This window comes from Phyllopteryx taeniolatus, chromosome 22 (genome assembly GCF_024500385.1).
Source record: "Phyllopteryx taeniolatus isolate TA_2022b chromosome 22, UOR_Ptae_1.2, whole genome shotgun sequence".
NCBI lineage: Eukaryota > Metazoa > Chordata > Actinopteri > Syngnathiformes > Syngnathidae > Phyllopteryx > Phyllopteryx taeniolatus.
In genome coordinates, this window is record NC_084523.1 from 5,858,597 (window position 1) to 5,885,185 (window position 26,589).

The window sequence follows — 26,589 nt, forward strand, 5'->3', positions numbered from 1 at the left end:
GCGGCTGTTCTGTACATTCGGGAATAACGAGGCGCGTAATTAAAGGCGAGCCTCCTGCTTTGGCTCTCTGTTGATTGAGTTGTGCTCAAATTTACTCAAGATGTCACTCTCTCCTCCTCGATCACCAAAAATGGAGTGAAGACAGTTGCATTATGAAGTGCACGTTTTCATTTTTTTCATATCTATGGGCTTCAAACAGTCATTGTCTGCAGACGGTGTTCAATAAAGTGTTACAAATGATGGTGACATTAAGAGTTCTGTTGTAGAATTGGAGGTACTCTGCAGAAAATAGCTGTAATTCCTAAATGGTGAAATGTCATATTTAGGTCCACACTTCCCATTCTAATTTCTTTATATCAAATATCATGTTAAAATACTGCGTGTCAAATGAAATAGACATCGAGATTACAAGTAAAGAGAGCAGCTTTATTTCCCTCAGTTTCTGTCTGTTTCCTTCGATGCAAAATTCAACAGGAGAGCAACAGAGATGCGCGGCGGACGGATGACTCATCTCTTTTTTTTCCTTCTCCACCCTGTAAATCTAAAATGCCAGCGTGCAATCAAGAATCAGCTTCCAATTATAAGCTCCGTTCACTTGAATGAGATTCAACCACTGAATCCTTCAATCACGCACGATAATGTTTATGCCATGACGAAATGAGCCCTTTCTAATTATAAAGTCAGTTGGCTCCTAGAACAGCTGAACTTTATTTGGGGTTAGAAGCACTTTAAACGGTGGGAGTTGTGTGCTGACTTCCATTGAATATGAGTTTGAATGTCATGAACTGAACACGGCCAAATCCCCAGTTTGTGGCAGTTTCTGGTATGGGCAATATGTGTCCTCAGTTATAAGAGAGTGTGCACACTTGTGCAACCACTATCTCAGTTTGGAGCTGTTTTTCTTCAGTTCTAACTCAAGGCGGAAGGAATTATGAACAGTTCCAAGTGCAGGTCGGTGTTAGCATAAAACCTGCTTCTGCTAGAAAGCCCCCCCCCCAAAAAGAGCAGGGAAAGCCTACCAGAGCACTAAGTGAACTTTATTTTGGTTCAATCGCGGACACTTTAAATAGTGGTAGATTTGCAGTGAACGCAGCCACGTCCCAGTTATGAGAGGGTGTGCACACTTTTGCAAGCACATGATCTCAGCGTTTATTTTCAAGGGAAAGCGCAGTGACGGATGGGTCATGTTTTTGAGCGATGGAAATCCAAAATGCCAGCGTGATATATGTGCGTTCTTATTTTTTTTGGGGGGGGGGGGGGGGGGGGGAACGGGGGAGCGAGCGTGACGCTGACGCGCGTCTGCGTCCTGGAGGTGGGCCGGGGCGGAGGAGCTCGACGCTCGTAAGCGCCACCGTGCGTCGTCTCGCACAGCGCCACAACAATGGGCACCGCGCGTTTGGCTTCCCGAAAGACCCGCAGGGGCGTCGAGCGCGTCCGATCGGCGACCGAAGCGAGCCCGCTGGAGCTTTTTCGCTGACCGGCATCAGGACCGCGGACCGCGCGCGCGCGCGCGCGCGCTGGCTCGCTCAACTTCCACCCGCCGCTTCTCCATCGAGTCATGTCTGATCCGGAGCGATGGGCAAGTTTGACGACAACGAGAGGATAATCCTCAACGTCGGGGGCACCAGGCACGAGACGTACAAGAGCACCCTGAAGACGCTGCCGGGGACGCGCCTGGCCCTGCTCGCCTCCGACTCGGACATCGGCTCGGTGCTGGATCAGCTGCAACAAGTCCCCGGCTTCATCGAGTACAACGCGCGGACCAACGAGTACTTCTTCGACCGCCACCCGGGCGTCTTCGCCTACGTGCTCAACTACTACCGCACCGGCAAGCTCCACTGCCCGGCGGATGTGTGCGGACCGCTGTTCGAGGAGGAGCTCTCCTTTTGGGGCATCGACGAGACGGACGTGGAGCCCTGCTGCTGGATGACGTACCGGCAGCACCGGGACGCTGAGGAGGCGCTGGACGTGTTCGAGCTCAACGTGGACAACGGGGAGCAGGAGGACGACGACGTGGGCAAGAGGCTCGGCATCGAGGACGCGGCCGCGGACGGGAGTGGCGGCCTGTGGAGGAAGTGGCAGCCGGTCGTCTGGAATCTGTTCGAGGACCCCTACTCCTCCAGGGCGGCCAGGGTAAGGACGCGCGGAGGATTCTGGTCGGCTCACCCGAAAGCACCTTATCGCTCGAGAACAGAGCTTCTCAAACTTTTTACACCCCAGAACCCCCCCCCCCCCCACACACACAAAAACAAAAATACAAATAAAAAAATACTTTGCTCTCCAAGTACCACCGTGACCATCATAAAAAATGTCAATCTTGTAGTAGACCTACGTGTTCATCAAAAAGGCAAAAATATATTAAATGTTATTGTAGGACTATGGGCGGCATGGTGGACTACTGGTTAGAGCGTCAGCCTCACAGTTCTGTGGACCCGGGTTAGATCCCCGGCCCCGCCTGTGTGGAGTTTGCATGTTCTCCCCGTGCCTGCGTGGGTTTTCTCCGGGCACTCCGGTTTCCTCCCACATCTCAAAAACATGCATTAATATGTGACTCTAAATTGCCCGTAGGTGTGACTGCGAATGGTTGTTTGTTTGTATCTGCCCTGCGATTGGCTGGCAACCAGTCCAGGGTGTACCCCGCTTCCTGCCCGATGACAGCTGGGATAGGCTCCAGCACGCCCGCGACCCTAGTGAGGAGAAGCGGCTCAGAAAATGGATGGATGGATGTAAGACTATGTCACATAACACTGTGCTTAAATATGACGAAAATGAAAAATGTGTACTTGTGGGGACTTTGCCCATTAAAAAAATAATAATAATAAAACAAACACTTTTTGTCAACTTTATCTGGCCTGACAGTCAAACTTTAGTAAAAAAAACAAAACAAAAAACAAACAAAAAAAAAACTTGTCCTCTCTGGTCCAATTTTGCACCCTTTATTAGATTTTTAAGAAAACACAGCGTCAGAGGAAAAACAACCAATCCAAGACAGAAGGCGTGAACGACGAGATGTCAGTAGCTGTGGCGTAATATCCACCCCGGAAAGTAAAAAATAGGGGTCTGAGACGAACAAACAAAAGCAGAGCGACCTCAAGCGGCTGAGGATTCAAAAGCAACGTGTTTGCTCAACAGATAAGTTCAGCACCCCTTTTTGATATTTCATTGATTGCACAGTACAAAAAATACAATTTCAAACCAATAAAATTTCATGTTATGGTAACACTCCATTACGAATTAGCGAATGTCAGCTTGTTGAGCGTGCTGAAGCTTTCTTAGTATTGCTAGCCAAATGTATGTCAACAAAAATATAAATAAATAATAAAAAAATCCATTTTAAAAAAAGCACTTCAGCGGTTCAATTCAAATGTATTGCGTTTTATGAGATTTAACGTTAGCCGTGATGTAGCACATTTCAAGAAGATAACTTGAAATGTCGTATAGTTTTGAATATTATTTTTTCAAATTAGATTTTGCGACATGTTGGCGCCCACCCAGCAACGGACCCCTGTGCGGCCCCACGTAATGCACATGCCAGAAACTGCCATTGGTGATAATATAAATGTATCACGAGAAGGGGACATTTAAAAAAAAAAAAATGGATTTTATTATTTCAGTAGATTGTGTAAATCATGTCAGTCAGTTGTTTTTCGTCTAATGAACCCAAAAATCACCAAAAAACTGCATGCTGCCTAAACTGATATTGTGCTTGTGTTTTCGTCACGTATTCATATTCACACGCGCACACTTGTTGGCGGTGGGCTCTGCGTCACGTTCAAGGTGACCCAACGCTCACTTTTGTGCTACTTTATATAATATTGTCTACCTCAGAATATGGTTGCAATGTAAATAATGAGATTTTGACAACCTGCCTTGATTGTGAGTAATCCAAGCCCTAGAGCGATGATGAATCCGAAAATTCACTTATTATTTCCGCAAAAGTTCCATCCAGGACAATAGGTGACAAGCCTCCGCTGCCTACATATGTGTTGCTAAGATACTCGTCCAGTTGGATGCAATCGGAGCAGCTTTGCAGATGGACTCCACTTCCTCTTTTGGCAAAACAATGAACTCACCTTTACAATTCTGCACTTGTGCAAACAAAAGCTGTATCAGGCTATGATGCACATAACACAGGCAGTTGGGGTCAACATATTTTTGGGGGGTGTGTTTACATTGTTGTTTTCCGATGACCGAAAGGTACTTTATGAGGTTTTTTTTTTTTTTTCATTTCCAGGCGAGCCCAAAGCCCAAAAGCACAAGACTGTCCCTTTAATGGACTTGCTTGCAAGTGCTCGTGCCAGCAGTCGTGTTTCTGTGGGCTCCCCACGCTCTTTCTATTGTTGTAGCCATCCAGTTCTCGCTTCCCTCTCACACACAGCCCTCTTTAATCTGCATGCAGTGCGACCCGAAACATGTGAGAATATCTGTTTTAATGTTTGTTTGCTTGGTTTTTTTTGTAAAAAAAAAAAAAAAAAAAAAATTTGCAAGAGTGTTAGGGCCACGCTGAGAGAGAGAGAGAGAGAAAAAAAGACACATTATGAGAATACAGAATGAAGTTATAATTACAGGATAAATTATGAATTCTATGAAAATGAAGTTGACGTTTTTACATAGAGTCGTAATATTACAAAAAGACATAAAAATATAGTACTATATTTGATGAATAAAGTCATAACATTCTCATTGTAACAAACTCACATTTAAGTGTTAATAGAATTATGTCAGAATTCTTACGAGAATAAAGTTTACCGATTACTTTTTTACAAGAATAAAGTCGAACTATCACGAGTTCATTGCGTTTGTATTTGTATGGAAATTTTGATATTGTCAAAATTACAAGTTTGGGCTCAGAATATTACAAGAAGAAAGTTGTAATTCTTAAGAGAATAAACTATACAGAATACATACTTTTAGTAGAATAAAGTAATCATTTTACAAGAATAATGTCTTACTTATATGAGTCTGTTGCATTTACAGTGGTGTGGGAATTCTGATATTCACCTAAAAAATTCTGACTATGCTCGTGATATGAGAATGAAGCTGTAATTTTTGTCACATAAAGTAATAATATGACAAGAATAATGTCATATTTAAAGCATGAACTTGTACAGGTAATATTGCAAGAACATAAGGTGTTGATATTAATCGAATCAAGTCGTAATTCGTCAGAGAATAAACTTTACGGATTGCATAAAGGAAGAAGAATAAAGTCATACATAACTAAATTAATATAGCGACTATGATCACAATGATCGAAGTTACCTTTGTCTTTTTTCTCGTAACTTTCCAACCTGATGTCTTGTGGTGTTCGAACTTTATTCTACTTCCGACATTGCGACTACTTTCCCCCTCGTAATGTTGTGATTTTTGTTTTGTTTTGTTTTTGTTTTTAAATTCGCTGTTTCCCTCAGACTCCTTTGTAAAAATACTGCGTGTGAATTTATGGTTGTGTGTGGGGATTTTTTGGTGTTCATTTCCTGTGTGTTAATTAGTGGATTTGTCCCTCTCATGTTTCTGTAGTTGGCCCTGGCTGGATTGTGATGGCAACAAACTAAACGAAAGACAAATTGCGACCGCCATCGATTTCATTTTCTACGTCTGCACTGCGAGGCAGATGTTTTACTGCCTGTACTTTAGTACCACCCCTGCCCCCCCTTTCCCTTTGACTCGCCCTCACCCACGCAACCCCGTCCCCCCCACCATTTCCGTTTCCTATCCCCGTCTACGATCGCATCGGAGACCGACGCTTGCTTTCTGCCACTTAAGAGGTTGAAAATCCAACCTGTCTGGGCGCCGCCCGCCTGAAGACACCGAAGCCGGGCTGCACGCTCAGCCTCTGTGTTGTCATGGCAACATCATTGCTCATCACCACGGCCTGTTTTCACCGGGATCCGTCTGCTCTGTGAAACACATTGATTTCCGAAACCTGCTAGACCGTGAACCCCCTTATTGCTCGGTTACCCCTTGGCGTGCCAGCTTGTTAGTTTCCAGGCGCTGATGCATTGAAAATGAAGCGCGTTGGAGCGTGACTCATTCAAACCACATGTGCATGCGGGTATTTTGGCGTCTTTGCATCGTGTTACCTGCTGTAGGTGGCGCCAACATGTTGCTCGCTTGCTACCGGTAACTTGACAGACCGTTTCCGTCGTAGCTGGTCGCTACATTTGAACTCGATCTATATGCCATCCAATCCAAATCACAGGTATCTGCTGTGATACAGTTAACAGTTAATAGGAGGTTGAACATTAAAAGATTTTGTTTTTGAGATCAAATATGAGGACAAACTCACTGGGACACCTAAGAAGTGAAAGTCTCTGCGAAGACTTTGTAGAATCGTGGTTTAATTCATTCCAAAAGTTTTCGATGGGGTTCGTTTAATTCTTTACTGAAGTAAAATTGTCCAAAAAGTCAGTACTGGGAATGGGACAAATGTGTGCGTCTGAGCTGTCGGTAAAAGACGCAATGTGAAATGGGAATTTCCCCGAAGTTCACAGCAACGTATTCTGGTAAGAGGAGGGAGGGAGGGGGGGGGGGGGGGGGGGGGGGGTGAGGTGGGGGAATGCAAAGTACTCTCCAAAAACAACAGTCTCTGTTTATTAAACCGACAAAGAAGGCCACCGCATCAACGGAAGGGTCAGTTAAAGTGGCGCACATCCTGACCAAGCACAAAAAAGCCCTTCACCGAACGGGATCAATAAAGAGCCAGGAATCATGATTCTGGGAGCATAAAAAATAAGATCGGTTGACATATTTGTGTGAGTCACCCTTTTGATGAGTTCATCTTAGTTATTTTACGCAATATGAGTCCTGTACAGTGAATGCCCGCAATTTGCGGGGTATTGTGATCGAGCTCAGCCCCAAATAGTAACTGAAGCACCCCCTGAAAAAAAAGGCATTTCTAATTGCCTCTATAGATGTCACAAGATGGTGGCGAAAGACTTAAAACAGACAGGATCGTAAAGCACTAACACCATGCATCTAGCATGCACACAATTATGAACCCATGGTACATCGACGATGGCATTCAGTCGTTAAAATTATTTAAAACAAACAAACCGCCTTCACGAGGCCCCTCAATAGTATTAGCTAGCATACCAGCCTAAATATGCAGGTGTATGCAATGTATTTTTTAAAATTATTGATGGATCTAAGAAATGTTACACAATATAAATGGCCAGCCACGAATAGTGAAAATTTGCAAATAGTTGAAGCCCCGCTGAAAGAGGGTTGCAATAACTTATAGATGCCAGAAGATGGTGGCAATAATGCACATTTTTAATTGTGTTATATGAAAAACAAGCATATTCATTCTCGCTACGGAAATGAAGAATTTTAATAAATCTGTCGTGTAAAAGTAGCTCACCGAAACAAACAGTTGGAGACCCCTGATGTTACCTTTGAGCAGGACCACAGGTGTTTGAGGGCCCTGCCTCATTCGGAAAACCCCGTCGAACCCCGTTGAGGCGGAAACAGACGCGGAGGCTAATATAGGCCGACGCGTACACAGCAGCGGACCTGTCGCCCGGCTAGGAAGGCGGGGCAAGCGTCTGTCCGAGCGTGGGCGGCGACGGCACGCTGCTGGGCCTGTTTGGAGCCGCTGTCAGTCATGTTAAGCCGTCCCGCCAATCACGACGGCGTGCCGATGCTGTTAACTGTAACAGCTTGGCGTATTAGAGCAGTGTATCACGGGAACGGGAGGTTTGTTGTTGCTTCGGAGTCAACACACTGACGCTAACGTCGTGCTATTTGGGTTTATTAGTCACTGTTGATGCTACTGGAATGTTTTCTTTCTCGTCGGTGCCCTTCGATATGTGCGACAGCTGAGTTTTTATATGGACAAAATGGTAAGCAGAAACCAACATTCAAGGGGAAAAAAAACAGACATTCTGTAATGTTGATAATGTCGCTATCATTTGAGATAAATTGGCAATAAAGTACAGCCAGATCCACTAAAGTTGAATGCCCCTGAGGTCATACTCTAAGGTTTTGCTTCAGTTATGACATACAAGTACAGTCCAATATTGCACTCAGCACTTTTTCTTTATTTTTTTCTTTTAGCTAGTGTGCCGGTACATCTTCATGTTAATACAAGTGAATATTAATTGTCATCTTTTTTAAATGTGTGAAACATTGATAGATTTGACAGATTTGGACTTAGACCAATGTTGCACTGCTTTGTTTATTAATTATGCTCTCCCCCTCCCAGTTAATTACATTGACACCACTGGATGTTTAACCAGGATATGAAAAAAAAAAAACATTTATTTGGTAAGCAAACATCCGTAACATCCTCTTATTTCTTCTTCATTGGTTCCTGGGTGAATCATATGATAATATAGCGCACATCAGTGACCAGCAACGATGAAATTGCAGAAATATGTTTGCAGACAGAATAAGAAAAGAGACAGAGGCCTGTTGGACAGTTAATTAAGGCGACTCCTTCAAGTATGCATGAATGGAGTTTTTCCTTCACAGTTGCCGGCTAAATCCGGCATCCCATCGGGCTTTTCACTCCCTGTCTTGTCTGTTGTCCTCATCTCTTTCCCCCCCCCCCCCCCCCCTCATCACACACTCTCAAATGCAAAATGAAGAACTTGCTCACTCACTTGCAAAGGGACTTTTAAATTATTTGGCGCCAGAAGTCATGCACCAGATCCGGCATCCACGAGAAGTTAGTCTGACGACGTCCGTTTCCGTGAGAGTTTTTAAACGTCTTTAAGTGGAGAAGAGCAAATTGAGCCACTGAGACCTCGAGTAGGCGAGCTGCATTTTGGCTATTTTAGATAAAAGGCATATCTTTCAGATGAATACTGGTCCAAATCAAGGTTTAGTTCCAATTTTGACAAAAACGGGGCAGTCCATTATTACACTCAGCACGGTTTCGTTTAGTTTGGGTGCCCGTGTGTCTGCATTTGAAATAAATATACAATTGGTGGAAGATCAGATAAATAATTCACGAAGCTATTAAAGAGCTAAATTATGACACAACCCTTTGGTCAATGGTCGGCATGACTTGCATTTGTTTGTAAATGAATGCACTCCTCTTTGTTCCGCTAAACAGTTTTGTGAGGCTTGAGAGGCAAAATCTAAAAAAAAAAAAAAAAAAAATCAAATTTGCTCAGTCTGCAAAAATAAGCCAACATTATTTTAGCATGAAGGAAGTGTTGAGTCTTGAACTTTTTGCAGGTCAAACCCCTGATGGCTCCAGGATTATACAGAAGATGTGCTTTTAGTTGGGTTCGCGTCATATGTATCATGCATTTATGGATGCGAAAGGTGTGCGCCTCGTCTCGGACCACCGGCAGAAGCGGTGATGCGCCACCCCCGTGTTAAAATTCATATGAGCTATAAGCCATATGTTTAGACCCAATGCTGAATAATTCATGTGTATCATATTTGTTCCGAAAGACCGAATGTTTCCCAAGGACAACAGATTGACTGAAAGTTCTTGTTTTGCACAACCCCGAGGCTCTTTCCTTTAAAGGGATAATGCAAATTCTCACCGTCAGGCTCATATGAGTTTCCTGAGACTTGCCCCCAGCGGGCTTCTGTACCACAAACAGATTGTAGAAATGGATAATTGCCTTAAACCTGTTTTCTTACTACAGTAACACACAATAGAGGCAAAATATTTACACTTGACTGTCACTAGGATAGTGAGTTACATCATTGTTGATTCATTACATGTTACGTTTTCTCAAGCCATCCTAAAAGATGTAATATGAACAGTTTGACATTAAAGTAACGTTACGATTTAGAAAATACAGTGACTTGTAATAAGAGGTGGATTCCAGTAGGGGTAAGGCCTTTATTTTTTTTTTACAAACACTTTAAAAGTTCACAATATCACTTTCAAGCAACAGCTGAAGAAGGGAAATTTGCAACCAAAAAAAATTGGACCTTTAGGCAGTAGGACTGAGAGTGACGAAGAATGAAAAAAAAAAATGAACACAAACAAAATAAAAGATGAACAAAAGAGAACAAAATCATAGCAGCAGCTCAGAGGGTGACGGTGTTCATTTTCAACACGCTCATATTTATTTGCAAGGGATCACATTTATTGCACATTTGTCTCTCAGGTGACACTCGGCTGCTCCACAGCTTTGATCTGAAAACCTCATTTGTCATCAACTGTCTGAGAGAGTTTTCGAATAAACAGGCAGATTGGAAACTGATGCATGAGACACTTTGTAATTAATGAGTCACAATTAATCACATTTCAATACAATTGACACACACAACAGTAAAATTTGTCGTATGTATTTCAGAGTTGAGGAGTGGATTCAGTCACGCGCGAAATAAAACTGAAAAATGAGATCTCACCCGCATCCAACTTATACACAGTTCTTGAAAATGTGGCTTAGTGTCTGACCTCCATGTGCCCGTATACCCTCACTACAGCATAAATTATATAGTGGTAATAATTGATTCTTATTTCCTCATTGAAATTAATGGAAATGCCGTGAATCTGTTCAAGCCCCACATTGTGCTCCTCCTGGTGTGCATGCCTTTGCCACCGGGGGCAATATAATACAGACTTAAAGAGAAACAAAGAAGAGTATCACAACTAAGTGACTGCAGTAATATTAGTCATTTCTGTCTACATGTCTTGCTGCACATTTTGTGTTCAAGTGTCGTTTCTTAAAGGGTTACAACTACTGCAACATCCGTGCTAGTTTCGTTAACCCGCCTATGGCAGTTTGCATTATTTGTTGGCATCAAGCTAGCAGACATTCAAAGGGATATGGTTTGTCATAAATACACGTAATTCTTTTAGTTTTATGTTTCGCTTGACAGTAAACTTCAACTGGGTTCAGAATTGAGGCTGCGGTTTGACTGGTTTCATTTGGGAAGTTGGGAACATGGCGAGATGCGCTCCAAAATAAGGTGTATGGATAAAAGATGATGCTTTTGCGTCAGTGTCAGTCTTCACGTTGGACCAGTGGGAATACAAAAATGATTCACGTCTTGTTCTGTTGGCTTCACATGAGAGCCAAATGACCCCCGACCCTGCAGTGCGGCGCAGCAGACTTTTGTCTCTCTGAAGTTTCTTTCATGGTTCAGTGTGCGCGACCCGGCAGAGGCAGTCCTATTAGTAATTCTCGAGCGAATTCAGTCTTCTGGTGACCGGAAGGGCCCTCTAGACCTGCTCATCAGACTCCCGGGCAGAGGATGATGTTCATGCCTGATTCCGCTCACTCTGTAACAAGACGTGAACAAGAAGTAGTGCTGCAATGTCCCGAAGCAAAATCTTAAAAGGGCCCATACCTGAAATGTCGCGGCCATTTTAAAGTAATGCGTACTGCAATTACAGTAACAAACAAGTACGTGCAGTGGTGGTGCCTTGCTAAAACAAAGAGAATTACGTACACGTCGTGTACTTATAACCACCTTTGCCCAAAGTCTGCTTAGCTTAGCAGGCTAACGAATACCATCTAGGTAGCGATGTTATATAGTTTCAAGCAACGGATAGTTGAACACAAACTGTGCCGCAACCCACATAGACACACACTATAACAATCCACAGGCATGTGTACTTTATCCTAAAACAACCAATCGTACTGGAGCTAACTGAGTCACTTAAAGTAGTTGTGAAACTCTTCTTCGTTTGTGTCTGCATGAGTGTATTATACGGCCCCTGTGGCCAAGTAGCTCACGACCGAGGGAGCCACAATGAATGAATCATGATGAACAAAATGATATTCAATTTAATTATGTATATAAAGAAAAGGACCGGATTAATGGCACTTACGTTCATTTCAATGGGGAACGATGATTTGAAATACGATTTTCAACACTTTACATTTGTTAATAACTAATAAAATGAACAGACCCACATAGGGACTGACCAATAGTATCAATTTGTTAAACAATACGACATTCACCAAATTTGAAGATAGGTTTCCACTCTACAGCAGTGCTCATTTCAGTTGCGTGTTGACACATACAATGTGGATTACAAATAAATGTGATCCTGTGTATTTCAAGTCCAAATATTGCACCACTATGTTATAAATGGCCTCTTAAACTTGATTCAAACAAGCTACACGAGTGAAAATTACTGACCGTACGTCCAACAAATGAGACTACATGACATCGTACTGAACAGATTCTGTTGTATAATAATAACTAAATCTATTATTCCTGTTATACAGTTCAACAAGTCCATTTTAATCAACAGGCATCGAAATATCTTAATGTCCTTGAGAACTTACAGTGACACCCTAGAAGGCTGAAACTCTGCGATCGAGGATGGATTTTTAGCTGCGGCAAGCACAAAGTGTATTCCTGCCAAAGTCAAATTGTTTACCTCCAAATCAGTCCCAGTTCAGTATCGGGGTGAAAGTGATATCTCAGGACACGCAATGACTTTGCAGTTTTTTGTTTTGGTTTCTTTTGCTTCCTGCTACCTATCATCTTCACCCTGTGTCCTGCTTTATTTGTCAGTGTCCTACATAAGGTTGTCGAGATTGTAGGTCTTGCTGAACAGATATAAGCATTTTGTTCACAATTTAAAACAGTTCTCATGTGTCCAATTGACATGCTTTTGTCGAAATCAAGAATTATAGCACCAAACATTTTACCAGCTCAGCTAAGTTTTTTTTCTTAACATGAGCACTATGAGTGCCATTTATCTGAAACCCTGACTTCTTAACCACCACTCACGTCTTATTATTTGGAAAAAAATCCAAACATCTTTGGCGACGTTATAAAATGAAAAACATTTTTCTCTGGTAGCAAGAAATAAATCTGTTTTGAAAAGAATGCAAAACCCACCACAAACTGTTAATGGACAGATTTAGTACCCGCCATCAATTTTTTTTATACCTCTATACCTTAATTGCCCTTGTCCTTTTTAACATACTGTTGACGAATCCATCAAAAATACCAATGTACTTGCTAAAAAAAAAAATAATCTTTTTACCAAGTTTTCTGATAACCTTTAAATATGACTTCAGCAACTATGCTATAAGGCTAACAAATGCATCATGGCATTATAAAGAGAAACTAAAACATGGAATCAGATCTCCTCAGATCAGAATGTCAAAACAAATCAATATGAATCGGATGCCTACCGGTGCGGGCGCAGAGTGAATGGACGACACAACGTAAAAAAGACGTAGAGATGGTTTAAGTCACCTGTGGTTGGATTTTGTACGTTGTGATCAATAGCAAATTTCGCATTTTTTGTTGTTGTTAAATCTGCTCACAATATTTGATAGCATAATAATACTAGCTATCGCTTGGTTTAGAAAAAAACACAACCGACATTCGGTTTGTAACCTATTTTTAAAAAAGATTTGTGCAAAGAAATTTTGAAATGATTTATATGGGGATTGTATCTCAAAATCCTTTTTTTACTACAAGTACATTTCCGTCTGAACTTTTACTTTAGTTCAGGAGTTGAAACAGTACTTTTACCGCCATCTTTTTAAAATAAGCCACTACGTACTCTGGGCAGCAATTGGATGTCAATTTCACATCTCCACTATTTATGCAGCCTGTATTACTGTACGTTAGTGGAAAAAATGTCACATTTAAATGTTGTGGTGTCTGTGGTCACACTCGCAAGCCAGCACGTAACTATAACCCTCTCCTCTGAAGCACCCTCATTTACCCGCTCTCGTCAGACACGGGCAATTATGTTTTTTTTTCTCCGCCTCAAACCGCAGCTCACGTTAGAGGTGTACATAAGTGGTCATTGGCAAAGAAGAGGTGCTTCATCTTTATCTTTCTTGGTTTAACTCTTGTCACTTCTTCAACCGGTTGAGAAGCTTGATTTCCATTTCCTCAAGTGAAGGCGATATTTAACCCTTGCATGCTGTTCGGGTTTGACTCATTTTTGACAGCAAAAAAAAAATGTCCTAAATGTCATTCTTTCTCCCTAAAGTTTGATGAATTTTCCAGAAGTGACCCACAATACGCAAAAATGAACATATTTTAAAATATCATTCTTTTCTACAGGTGCTACAAAGTTTGACCAGTGTCTACCACCACATTGGTCCAAAACTTGCGCCGGTTGATCTTTGAAGGGTTGCGAGGGCAATCTCGAAACAGTAAGCGTGCAAATCATGGACGTCTATTTAAAATTATTTTCACGGGGTAGTTGGAAACAGTCTCAAGAACTGTCTGCATTTCCACCACATTTGCGACCATGCAGTGTGTAAGGGTTAAAAAAAAATGCATGCGTACGTGTGGAAATCGAGAAGACCATTTCTGTCAGAGTAGTTATGACGCGAATCGTCTCCGCTCCTGCTTTTGATCTTCGACTGCCAGACGACAGGAGGTTGTTAACGCTGGCGGTGCCCTGCCTTGACGCCATCTGGGCAGCTTTTGCGCTCCACTCCCGCCATCACACCGCCATGCTAATGCACTTCCTGTAGCAGGCGGTCGTACAGTACTCATTGATCGCGGGATGACGACAGAATATACTGTAGATGCTAAACTGTTGCTGCAAATAGGTGCCTCTGTCCTGCTCAGCGCCCGTGGAAATGTCATCACGATCTGCTGAATATTAGCCTCGCGGTTGTTCACCATCACTAATGTTTCTTCATCCTTTCACTCTGTGATTGATGAAGTTGTTTATGGGTTGTGATAAATTAGGTTACTCAAGTGTATGCGAGAGGCCAGCGCTGAAGCCTGCTGGATGCGTCAAAACCTTTGTACTGAAAATTGATGTGGTGCGCGTTGAAGAGAACGTTGATCCCGCTCCATTTTCCCCATTGAATCGTAATGATCCGTTTCGGCTCCAATAAAACTGCCACGCGGTTACTAACGCCTCCCCGATGCTCCTTGTGAGTGTTTTCATTTTGTGTTTGACTGTTGGTGCTGTTCAATTAACATCTGAACGGGGGGGGGGGGGGGGTGCGAATCAACCAAGCGATGGTATCGTAAATGGAAAAACTTACACAACACTCATAACTCAAGGTCTGTATGAATGTGAAAATATTTGCAGATTACCATTTTGTTAGATTAATAGTGCCAATGTGAGACTCCAGTTGCGTGCCTTGTATATGCAAACTTTGCTCTTCTTAATCTGGGCTTGACTGATGTCATATTAATTTATCGAAAACAAAATGACACAGTATTTACATACTTGTTGCCTATTTTCCCCAGAGTTTATTTATAGTGACACACTACATCAGTTATTCTTTTCAAAACTGACACTCATTGCAACAAATACACCAGCTTCAAACACCCGGATTTGTAAAGACTTCCTTCGCTTTAAAAATGTGTTTTTTGCCTAATACGTTAAAAAAGTACATTATAGATAAAATAGAAAACAAGGCCACTTGATTGATCGAGCGGAGCCTATATCCAAGTCATTTTTCTTTCAGCCATCACACCCATGCGGAAACTGTCGCCAGACAGCGACAAGGCCGTCACAAATTGTTCAAATGACCATTAAGGTTTTGGCCGGCAGAATAGTCGTCTGGTCATAGAAAGTGAGGACTTGTTTCACTTGACATCTCGGTCCCAGCATTTTATCTCACCCCTTTTGTAGTGACGACCAATTTTAGTTTTCATTAGGTTTAAGGTCCTCTTTTGTTTATGTGTTATTTTGCTAGAATCCTTCGGTTGTTGGGGTGACTTATTCTCTCAACTTCCCTTTCAGAAAATATTCAAACCCTGTTCCCAACCAGCCAATCCATCTAAGAATTTGTCTTGGGGTGAAAATTAGCAAGATATTTGAGCAGCAATTGCCAGGGTCTGCTTTTGTGAGGAGAAAATATAGCTTTTCCTCGTATGAGGACTTTCCCTTCTTTGGAAAACGTTCCTCTGTTCCTGCCGGTGGGTCTGGCCTGCCTGTGGGGATAGGGAGCACATTAACTGCAATTTTGCAATAAACGTAACAGTTGTTGCACATTTTGTCCACTGGAGGCCACACTGACAGCCATTTAAATGACCACTTACCACTTCAATGACATTCTGAAATTGGCTGTTCATTAGGATTTGATGCCTGATATCGATGCACTTGTGAAGTTTCAGGAGCATATAAAATGCTGTGCCTCCTTTGCACTACATTTCTGTGAAATTGAATACCTCCTGTAGAAATTTGAAGACACTGAATATTGCAAAATATCAGTCGACAGCTTTAGTTCAAATGAGATTGTTTTTTTTTTTCATGCACTGCTACAACTTGTATATATTTTATGTATACATTTACAAGGTAGTGGGACAACTGTAAAACCTTTGAAAAGTTTGCACTTCACTGTGTATGGTATGGTGACTCAATTGAGGTTGTCAAGCTATCCAGATGAATGTGGAGATTTATGTACATTTTAAAATAATTCCTAGATCTTAACAAGTAGATCCAAATAACCTGGATATTTTTGGGGACATATTATAACATGACTGGGTATTTTCAGTATGTCTATTTTTCACCATTAGTGTAAAGTAGTGCAACAGGAAAGGGTGGGATGAGTCACAGCATTTCTCTGGAAGGAACGTGGACCCACTTACCCAGTTCGGTCATAGCAGATTTGGCAACAGCTCTCCAAGTTCATCATCATCATTCAAAAAATCTTTGCTCCATTTGGTATTCTTTCTCTTTTATAGCGTTGTTTTTCGGCCTGTTAATTTTTTTGCTAAAGCGAATAGCTTGTTAAAATCCAAAGTGCCCAGATAATGGAGGCTCTGTGGGAAAACCAAGCGTAACAAATGAACCCACTTTTGTCGCTTTTTGAATGAAACCTTTCTTGCAGTTGATTACACAGAGACGTGCATCACTAATCTGCATGAAACTGCCATAAGTAGGTAACCTTAATCCACAGTAACATATTTTGGCATGCCACGACAGGTGAAAAAGGACCAAAACCAGCATTGACCTCCACTAAGGCCAAACAATCCAGAGTTTTAACAGTAATTTCAGTCAAGAATGTATATTGTTAAATAACCTTTCTTGGATGGCTTTTTTTGCTGCTTTGCAAAAGTGTTAGTTTGGTAGATTACGTGTACATTACATGATATATTTCTCGCCCAGTACATAATTTTTCATTCAATTGAATCAGATCAAAAAAAACATAAACATGCTTTATCTTTGTGTTGACTGAAAACATTGTGAGGCTCTGAAGTAAAAGGATGGATCAGCTAATTGGCTCCATGTTCCCTGAGAGTGACTTTACGGTAATGCTTCTTCCTCCTAGTCTGCGGCTGTACATGTTTAATGACTGAGAATACAGGCGAGAGTGACAAGGAGGTCTTGTAAAACTGTCTTGTCGAGAATGGAAGGCACCTGCACACGCGGGAGAACGATTAGACCATGGGAAAAGGTCGCGTTTTATAGGCCTGTCTTCTCACCCCTTTGAACAGTGGTAATTATGGCGTGGGGCGTCCAGACATAAGACCTTATGTTCCTTTTCACAATTGGAATAGTCAGCAACTGCCTGACTAGGTACGGTTTCCGACCTTAGTACAACTCATCTGTAGCCCGAAACCCCTTAGAGAGACCTTAAACCTGAAATACTGGCCTACACTCTGATAGGTACCGTGTCTTCTTTGCCAGTACCGGGTAGTACCATGTGCTGTTTCTAGTACCTGTTCAGCCAGGTCTGAGAATTCCAAGCCAATGCCATATGATGAATGTAAACGACTGCTAGTCTGGAAATCTTGAAACTGTACAAGATGTAAATGTGTCAATTCATCAGAGAGTGGTAACAGTGTTCAAGAGGGACCTTGAAACAGTCCCCAGAACTGTCTGTGTTCCCACCACAACAGTCCATTTTCTTTCTCCTCCAGTGTTATTTGTTAGCGTGTCTGACTGTATTCAATGTTTTTTGGAAAAGTAAAGGCCTTCCTCAAATCAAAAACTCGACGCCTGGAAGCTAAAGGAAGGGCTACTGAGGAACACAACACCATTCACATCTGAGCTGCTCTGTTTTTTGTTTTGTTTTGTCCCCCCCCCCCCCACCCCCCGTCCCCAAGTGCTACTATGAAATAACACTGCTTTCATCACCCTGATATCATTCCTGGAACTGTCAGCTGTCAGACAGTTCTAAATTCAGCCGTTGGTCTTTCTGTTTAATTCAGGGTTGGTAGATGCCAAGATTTAGCTGTGAATCAAACTTGCATGTACATTGGACAAAATTGTTGGTACCCCTGGACTTGAAAGAGGAACATTCAAATTGAACGGGCGGACAATACAAATGGTAACCAAAGAGCCTAGAACAACTTCCTTGGAGAATATCATTTAGACATATAAGACAAAACTGGAGCTTTTTGACAAGTTTCATCATATTTTTTTTTACAGAGACAAAAATGAATCATCCAAAAAAAAATACTGTGAAACATAAAGATGCTGGGGCCTCACTTATCAAAGAATGTGTAGTATACCTACGGACAAAACATTCTGCATTCTGGAGTCAGAAAGCTTGGTCTCAGTCGCAGGTCGTGGGCCCTCCAGGACAATGAACTAAAACACAGAAGAACAAAACACCGAACTATTCTGAAATGGCCTTCTCTAATCCCTCATGTAAATCCTCTTTAACATCTGTCGAAGAAGCTGAAACATCCAGTCTAGAGAATGATCCCTTCAAATCTCAGACATCTGAAGCGGTTTGCTCACAGTTAGTGCTCGATTGAGGTAATTTCCTCAAAAGGTTGCACCACAACATATTTGCTGTATTGTGAAAACCTCCGATTGTGGTAGAACAAAAGGGAAATTGTACAAAATGGAAGTTTTTAAGTTTCAAAGCTATGGATTCGGTGTAGAACAAAAAGGTCATTGTGTTCACGATCACAAACTTTGGAACTGTCACAAAGACGGACAAAGTCGCAGACCAAAGAGGACTACCCATCAATTTTTATGTGGAAGAGACACCCATTGCTGCGTAATGTTCAAATAATGTATGCAGCTGCGCTAAGGCAGATACATTTGTCTGAGCCCAAACCTTCTGGGATGTCTCCTGCCTGTGTGTTAATTACTTTGTGAGGATGCTAATGGATTACATTCTGCCATATAGCATGTTTGTACCCAGACATTGAGCCGGTGCAGCTTTCATTTCGTATTACTTCGACACTAATCCGAAAGTTTCTTTTTGGATTGAAGCTTATTTTCCAAACGTGTGTCATACCTTGAAATCCTGGTTTTCTGTCAAGCTCCTCCTGTGTTATCGTGGGATTGAATTTGAGCTCGGCGGCAGAATTTTCTCAAAGAATGCTGCATACACTTCCCGTCCACCAAAACAGGACATCACTGCAAGATCTCCAATATCCATGCTTCCGTGAGAGCAACGGAACCTGTTGAGCCAGACGAGGCGATCAATCAGAAATGGGCTTTGGCGAAAAACACAGACACACCAGGGATGAGCTCAGATTTGGCCAAGTCTCTTGGCTTTCCCTGTATACAGTGCCTCACTGACTTGGCCTACATTCACACCTTTTTTTCCCATCAGATGGATATTCTTAGACGGCTTTTTCAGGGTTACTCTTTCGGGACGGAGATCAGAATGCCAAAGTTGAGTCCATGTATTATTATTGTAGTATTTGATTTTCACAAGGCAACGAGCATCCTGGAACAAATTTCTAAACCTTTGATTTGGTATTTTGTTTGTGCTTTCTCTCATTATTCTTCCCCTGTTCCCTCAAATGAGATGGAATATTTTCCCCCTGACCTCTAAGACAGGATGTGTCGCCATACGATTCCAAGTCTGCCTGGCATTGATCTTTCTGGCAGAGCTTGTTCTTTTGTCTCCTTTGAAGGAAATGCTTCTTTTGAACATATCTGCTTGCCTGCACGGCTACACGCAAGCATAAAACGCCAAATCTCCCACAGTGATTGTCTGTTTGGCTACTATTCGCCGCAGGAGTTTTGCATGTAAATCCAGAAATATCCCTTTTTTCCCCCCCTCGTGTGAATTGTGCTGCTTTGCTCACGTCGTTTCCCTTTTCCCACCTTCCCCTCTGAGAGGTGTGGTGTTTGAAACAAACCAAAAAAAAAGGTTATTTTTAGCACTTTAATGAATAGACTTAGTGTAAAATGGCTGCAGCGGGAGGTCAGACACTGCTTATTTGTCGTCAGGGTGGACTAACCCCAAGGCGCAAAGTACCACGTCATGTAGTGTAACCAGAGGGCCCAGGCTTGGGGAAGCTGGCTCCTTCCACCTGCCCCTTCATGTTTTTCTGTCACACGCAGCCCTAAGGCATTTTAAAATAAAATAAGAAGAAAACTGAAATGTATCTACTCTCTAATGGTGTCTAGTGTGAATATTGCACAGCGCATATAAAGTGTTTCCTGTCCCCCTGGAGTATGGGGAGCCCCCAGCAACACGTGTCCTCCTTTTTTTCTTTTTTTTGGTCACAAGACCTGCAGGTATTTCCAGTTGATTTTACAAAACATGTTGAAAATGAGTTTGACGCCGCTTCTAGGGTTTTCTATCATTGAGTTTGCAATTCCTGACTCAACCCCTCCAATTCAACATCCACTGTTTTTCCCTTTGTGTCTGACCATGGATGGCTGTGACCTTGAGACGGGAGAATTTGGAGATCACAAACCCAGCGGAGAGTCTAGGGAGGGATTAGTGTTGATGTTTTCCTTGGCATGCTTTCATAGCAGAAGGTGACACCCAGACACAGTGGTGAGAGAGCACAAAACTAAAAAAACAAAAAAATTAAAATAATAATAATAAAAGCCATACATTCAGTTCAGGACCACATATCTTCTCTGAGAACCTTTTAAATGTGTTTTTGAAGCTTTTGTTTCCCTCCTGTATTGAAATCATCCATGCTCGTCCGCAAATATTGCATATACATTGACAGCTCTCGGCCTGACGTCTTATCATATCCCAGATCACGAACGTGCGAAAAGTCGAAATTTGGGGAATGTGGGAAATCGTTGCTAAAATGTCCTGAATGAGGGGAATAATATGAATAGGTGAAGAAATTGTGTGCAGGGTGTGCAGAGAGTTTTACTGTATTTAGTTCCTTTTTGAGCTCCAAGCTGTATTGATGTTGGTGTGACGGTGTAGGGAAGTAGTGTCTGTAATAATCATTGCCACGGGTTCCATCCTCTCTCCCCCTGTGTGTTTGTGTGCTCCTCTTCTAAGCCGGTTCTCTTTTGCCGTGGCTCTGCTCGCTTCCTCCAGGGTAATTGGCCTTAACTCGATGCGAAACGCCAGATAAGTTCAGCCGTAATGCCTGCTGTTGATAAATATCCGCTGGGGGCGGGGGGGGGGGGGGGCTGCTCCAGCGTGTGCTCGTGTTTGTAAGGAATCCATCAAATGCCTGCTTGACAATATGCATGTGCGCTGTGAACTGATATGTGGATGATGTAAGCACTTCAGGAATTCAGAATGTTGGCCGATTTTTATTTATATTTATTTTTTTTGCTTTGAATTGCAAGCAAATCATTTAGATGTGAGCAGCGTACTCAACTCCCGTCAACAACAAACAGCAATTTGGCACATGGTGGACAATTTTTCCAAAAAGAGGCTTACAAGCTGTTTAATGCCACTCCCAGTTGAATATTTGAACACAAACAGTGGAGCAACACATGTAGACAGACAATATAGTAATACTCACAGGCATATATTCTTTATCCTCTGCGAAAAGGACTATATTACTGTGACTTACCGAGGAGCTAAGACTGGTATCATGTACTGTTTATCAATATGTCTGAATTATACTGCCCCTACGTGGCCAAGGCGCACACACTAGAAGGAGCAGCACAATTTTCATTGAATCGAAGCAAAAACATTTACAATTTCTTTACGTTCTATTAAATCATGTCAGTGTGTGTTTTTATAAAGTACAATATGACAGAGTGCTATTTTTCCTGACATTTTTTCCATGAAACATTTTCAATGGGGAAAGATGATTTGAAGGCACCGCTGTACAGTGCAGTCGAAGATTCCATGAAGTGATTTATATTTATTCCCATTTACATTGTATTCCATGGGGGGAAATTGCAATACTTCTAACTGTCCTCAAAGGACTACAATATCTTTTTTTTTTTTTTTTTTTTTTTATATTTAAACATTAAAAATGCTCAACTTTTCACTGGCTGTATGGCGCTGCTACTCTGCCAGTCTGTTTGATCGTAATGGGAGCTGCTTCATGAATCATTAAAGGCATTTTTCTTCCAGAACACAGTGCGATTTGGCTTAATGGACGCGGGCGATGAGAGCTTTTCCATTTGATCTGTATTATTTAAAGAGGAATCCTCGGACAATGGACGGTCAGAATGCTAGCGAGCCGCAATGAGCGGCAACATTCATTATCGTCACTCGCTTGTCTGCCTCTCCTCTTTCACCATGTCTGTAATCTGCTTTTGTCTTCCATTTTTCATGCCTCCTTTTTTGAGCTGCCTGCGTGCGCTCGGTTGTCTCTTTGCTGCCGTCTCCTTGTTTCGGAGGCTTTTTATCTAATCAGCTTTCAGACAGAAATGAAATTATTGCGCTAATGGTAGGTTTTATTCCGGAGAAGGTTTTACCACACTGTCATCTCACATTTGCATACATAAATGTGACTGTTCTCTTTTGTTGTCATCCAAAAGTAGCATGCTAAAACTGTAAAAACCTCTGTGTGTCTGTGTGTTGCACGTCAATTGCTATGGTTTATTGATTATGATAATAAACAGAATATAAGGGTCATGGAAATGGGTCCATATAAAAGTTACAAAGTCTTGTGCGGTTTCTTGGGTGAAACAAGTATTTGATCCCCAAGCTCGAGAGGTTCAGTGCAGTGGTACCTTGACTTTTCAGGGTAAAAGGGTTAAAACTGAATTATAAAGAAATAAGAATACAGACATGGCAAAATTCTTCAGAATTAAGGAAACAGACTCTATATTCCCCCAGCAGTGCAAAGGTGAAGTTTGGGTAGTGTTATGTGCTCGCATGTGGGTATGGAGAGCTATCTATTTTGCATGAATGTCTGCTTATGACAAAACAAAGTGTTTATGATTGAATGTAATACCTAATCCGTAAATTCCCATGGAAAGTTTCCAAATTCCCTATCTTAACTTCCTATGGCAATTTACCTGAAACTTTCCCATGGATAAATACAGTATGACTGATTAAAGGGGAACATACCTGGAATTGCCTTTTTTTTTTTTTACAATAATATTGACTAAATCAGCAGATGCATCAAATAGCGACCAATCACGCTCACTGCCAACTTGGCTTTTTTTTTTTTTTTTTTTTTTTAATCACTGAAGCGCACAGAAGGCGTTCAGACCACTGGCGTCAGTACCGTGTCTCAGTGGTTTTATATCCTCATCCACACCCTGGATGTCAGTTGTAGTTTTATTTTGGTGCAGTATCTGATCCTATACGACCCATATGATTACATTTCTGCATTTAAAAAAAAAACGACGGTAAAGACGGCAGGTCCAAGTCTGCTCGCACGTTGTTGCTTTGTCAAAACATATCGGCATTCGGCTCAGCTCAGGGTCGATGGGTGCGGGCGTTGTCCGATCCGCTCCCGTCTTTTGTCACGGCGCTCGGCAGCCGGCGCTTACACGTTCCTCATCGTCATAGCAACAGAAGACGTCCCTACCTCATCTCCTCAGCGAAGATGTTGAATAACGCCGAGCTTTTTAGAATGGAAAACAGACATGTTTACCAAGCCCCAACAAATGAGACCATCTGTATGTATATGGCATTGAGTTTGAGGATTAGAAAGTATCGGTGCTGTCAATATTAAGTACAATGAATCCCCGCTATTTTGCGGTTTGGCATGATTTTTGGGGGGGATCTATCACGCCATAATTCGTTATTCGTTGAAAAATTTACATATAGGAAAAATGGTTAAGTGAGTTGAGTTTTATTTAGACACAAGTAGTGCTTTGCCGCCATCTATAGGCAATTACAAACCTTTTTAGTGACAGGGTTCCCCCTCTCATGGTAAGAATCCTCTGCTGAAGTACAGTTCAGTTGTATTTGAAGTTTGGGTTTAAACTTAATTAAAAAAAGAATTTCCTCTTGTTCCAAAACAGTTTCCAGGTGTCTTAAAAAAAATGTTTTGGCAAAATCCACAACAAATAATGAATTGCAACATAATATCAACTTGTTGCACTATTGTCGAAATGTTTCAGGGGGACGCTTCTGTCTAAGGCAAATCTAGAGTACGGCTTTTGTTACCATGACAACGGAGAGCGACAAAGTGAGCGTCAATATTCAGCGATTTCTCCCACCCCGCTATCGACAATTCCGCAAAACGTTTTGTGGCATTATCGGCTACTTCTGAAGGCCATTTCTTGTTCTTTTTATCACACATGAGGTTTGATCTCAGAGGTGATCATCATTTGTAACAGGGCCCGACCGATTAACCGGCCCACCCATTTTAATTGGCCGATATTAGCCCTTTTCAAATTGGCCAAAATATGCTGATTTTTGCAGATTTATTTTTATTTCTTTTACACAATACAACATAAAACAAAGATAATGACAAAAAAGAATCGGTCGACTTTTGACGATTTCTCTCTCTGTTGTAAAATTAAGCAAATACTAAGGGACGGAGGTAGAAAAATGGCAAATGAAAAAAACTTAGTGATTGAAGGGACTGTATGAGTTTTGTGTCAGCTGTAGTGCGTGCGTGTGGGTGCGCGCGTGTGTGTGTGTGCATCCTTGAGCGTGGACACACATTAAGGGAGATGTATCACGCTTCTGCTCGCCTTATTTCGACTCTCTGTGTAATTGCACGTTTGCCTTCCTTTCGCTTTGTTTTTTTGTTTTCATTTTAAATGACAATAATATATTCATGTATTCAGGAAATCTTGGGAGGGCTGAGAAAAAGGCCTGCCAACTAGGCTTTTAATCACGACAGAGAAAGACGTCCGCAGACATCCCTTTTCTACTCACAAACGTAAATAGCACACACATCATGATTTTGAACATTTGGACCTCTGTTACTATCGCAGTTGCTTAGTAAGATGCAGTAATATTTGTCATTCTTCACAGAGGATAAAGAATATATGAGTATTTTTATTATCCGTCTCAGCGGACTTTCCTTGTTTCGTTGAACAAATGCGTCGCTCTATGACTTCATGAGATGAAATTGGATGTCGGATTTTTAGTAAGTGACAAACTCACCTACCGTAGATGTACTGTACCTGTTTCTAATTCAGCGTCATGTTTTTTTACCCGGATTTTTCTCTGATCCTGTTGTCAAACGTGACGCCTCCAACTCCAAACACTCTGCGCCGCATTGGCTGAGACATGCCGCCGGCTATTAAAATATCAAGACGGCTCAGTCTAATGAGGCCACGCCTGCCATCCCCGTCCATGTCTTTCTGATCCCTTCCTCTGTTTCAGATTATCCCGTCAGACTTTTCAGATGTGCGCTAGCCTTGAAATGTGATTAATGTCAAGTTTCGTCTCCCAGGATTTGGGAGCTCGGATTTAAAGACACAAACAGAATCAAAGGGTTGTGTCATTTATTGAAAATCTGGCCTGTTAGTGCCCTCACGAGGAAATGTGCAGGCTATTGCAACTTTCTGTGAAGACAAGGGCTGTTTGGGGAAATGTCGGATATTACTATTTTTTATTTGTCGCAATAGACTACTGCAAAATCAGGTCTCATGGAACACATGGAAAGGGGTAGGGCTCAGCCTTCATGCCGTCCGCACAAGTTGTTGCGGAAATGTTGCTAAACAATAGACAAACACGCTCATAGAAACCTCTGCCTGTGCTGTCATCAATCAATGGGACGCGTCAACTATAGGCAAGCTGCTGAAATATGGATGGCGACATGAACAGATGAAAGTGCGCGAGTGAGACAGAGTTATATTTAGTATCACAGTCTCCCTGGAACCTTCAAGACAGTACTTTTATCTGACTTGCAGGCTGTAATGTAGCGTTTGTTTCTGTTTGTGTAATGTTGCGATGTTGTTCACCGGGTGAATACGTGCAATGACCAAATGTTTACATGCACTCATCATGGGCATGACTGTCATATAACTTGCAAACGTTTGTTAGCTTAATGATAAGAGGCAATGAAAAACCCCATAGACGGGCTAACAGAACTAGCATACATTTTGAGGCGTTATAACTCTATGAACAACAGATATTTGAACACAAACTGCATGTATTCTTTATTCTCAAAAAAAAAAACAGCAGCTCATTGAGCAATTGTGACCATCTTCTTCTCGTATACACGTATTTATACTTCCCCCTGGTTGCCAAGGAGCAGCAAAATGTACTAAAGCATGAAATAATTGATGAAAAAATTATTTAAATTCTTTACATCCTATGTGTTATTAGTGTGAGTTTTTATAAAGTACAAAACTATCATGTAGGTTTTTTTTTTTTTTTTTTACATAAAATGCATCACACCCCCCAAAAAAGATGTTTTATGGTGGGACTTAAAAGAAGAATGAATTATTCAAATGAAAATAGACATTTTTGATGGGCTGTTTATTTATTTATTTAAGTTTTTTTAGCTGTGGAAAACCATTGGCTGCCAAAAGCAATATGGGTTTAGCAGCGTTCCCCCAGTGAGCTGTCATGTCACAGCGCGGCTGCATAATGAGGAAGAGGAGTGAGACTGTGCGTGTGTTCGTGTGGGGGGGGGGGAGACAGTAATGGCAGACAACAAGGGGAACAGTAAATCCTTCTCGTCATGTGGAAATGCTTCTCAGTTTTTTTCTTCTTC

At 41.9% G+C, this 26,589-nt stretch overlaps 1 protein-coding gene and 1 long non-coding RNA gene across 7 annotated transcripts in view; one reads left to right on the forward strand and one right to left on the reverse strand.

The window, feature by feature from the left end:
• Positions 1-1,270: 1,270 nt before the first annotated feature.
• The window catches only part of kcnc2 (potassium voltage-gated channel, Shaw-related subfamily, member 2), a 48,153-nt gene continuing 22,834 nt past the window's right edge, over positions 1,271-26,589 (forward strand). For 5 of the 6 annotated variants that reach the window (XM_061761591.1, XM_061761592.1, XM_061761589.1 and 2 more), the window contains exon 1: positions 1,271-2,133. In XM_061761591.1, the coding sequence (XP_061617575.1) occupies positions 1,576-2,133 (558 nt within the window). In that variant the 5' untranslated portion in view covers positions 1,271-1,575. The remainder of the gene's footprint in view (positions 2,134-26,589) is intronic. The other variant, XM_061761587.1, reaches the window with a different exon arrangement.
• On the reverse strand, positions 14,970-18,588 carry LOC133471733 (uncharacterized). The gene is made up of 4 exons (XR_009786341.1): positions 18,338-18,588; positions 16,465-16,638; positions 15,916-16,047; positions 14,970-15,807 (listed from the first exon to the last, which is right to left on the reverse strand). It is a non-coding gene; the product is annotated as an uncharacterized LOC133471733 (long non-coding RNA).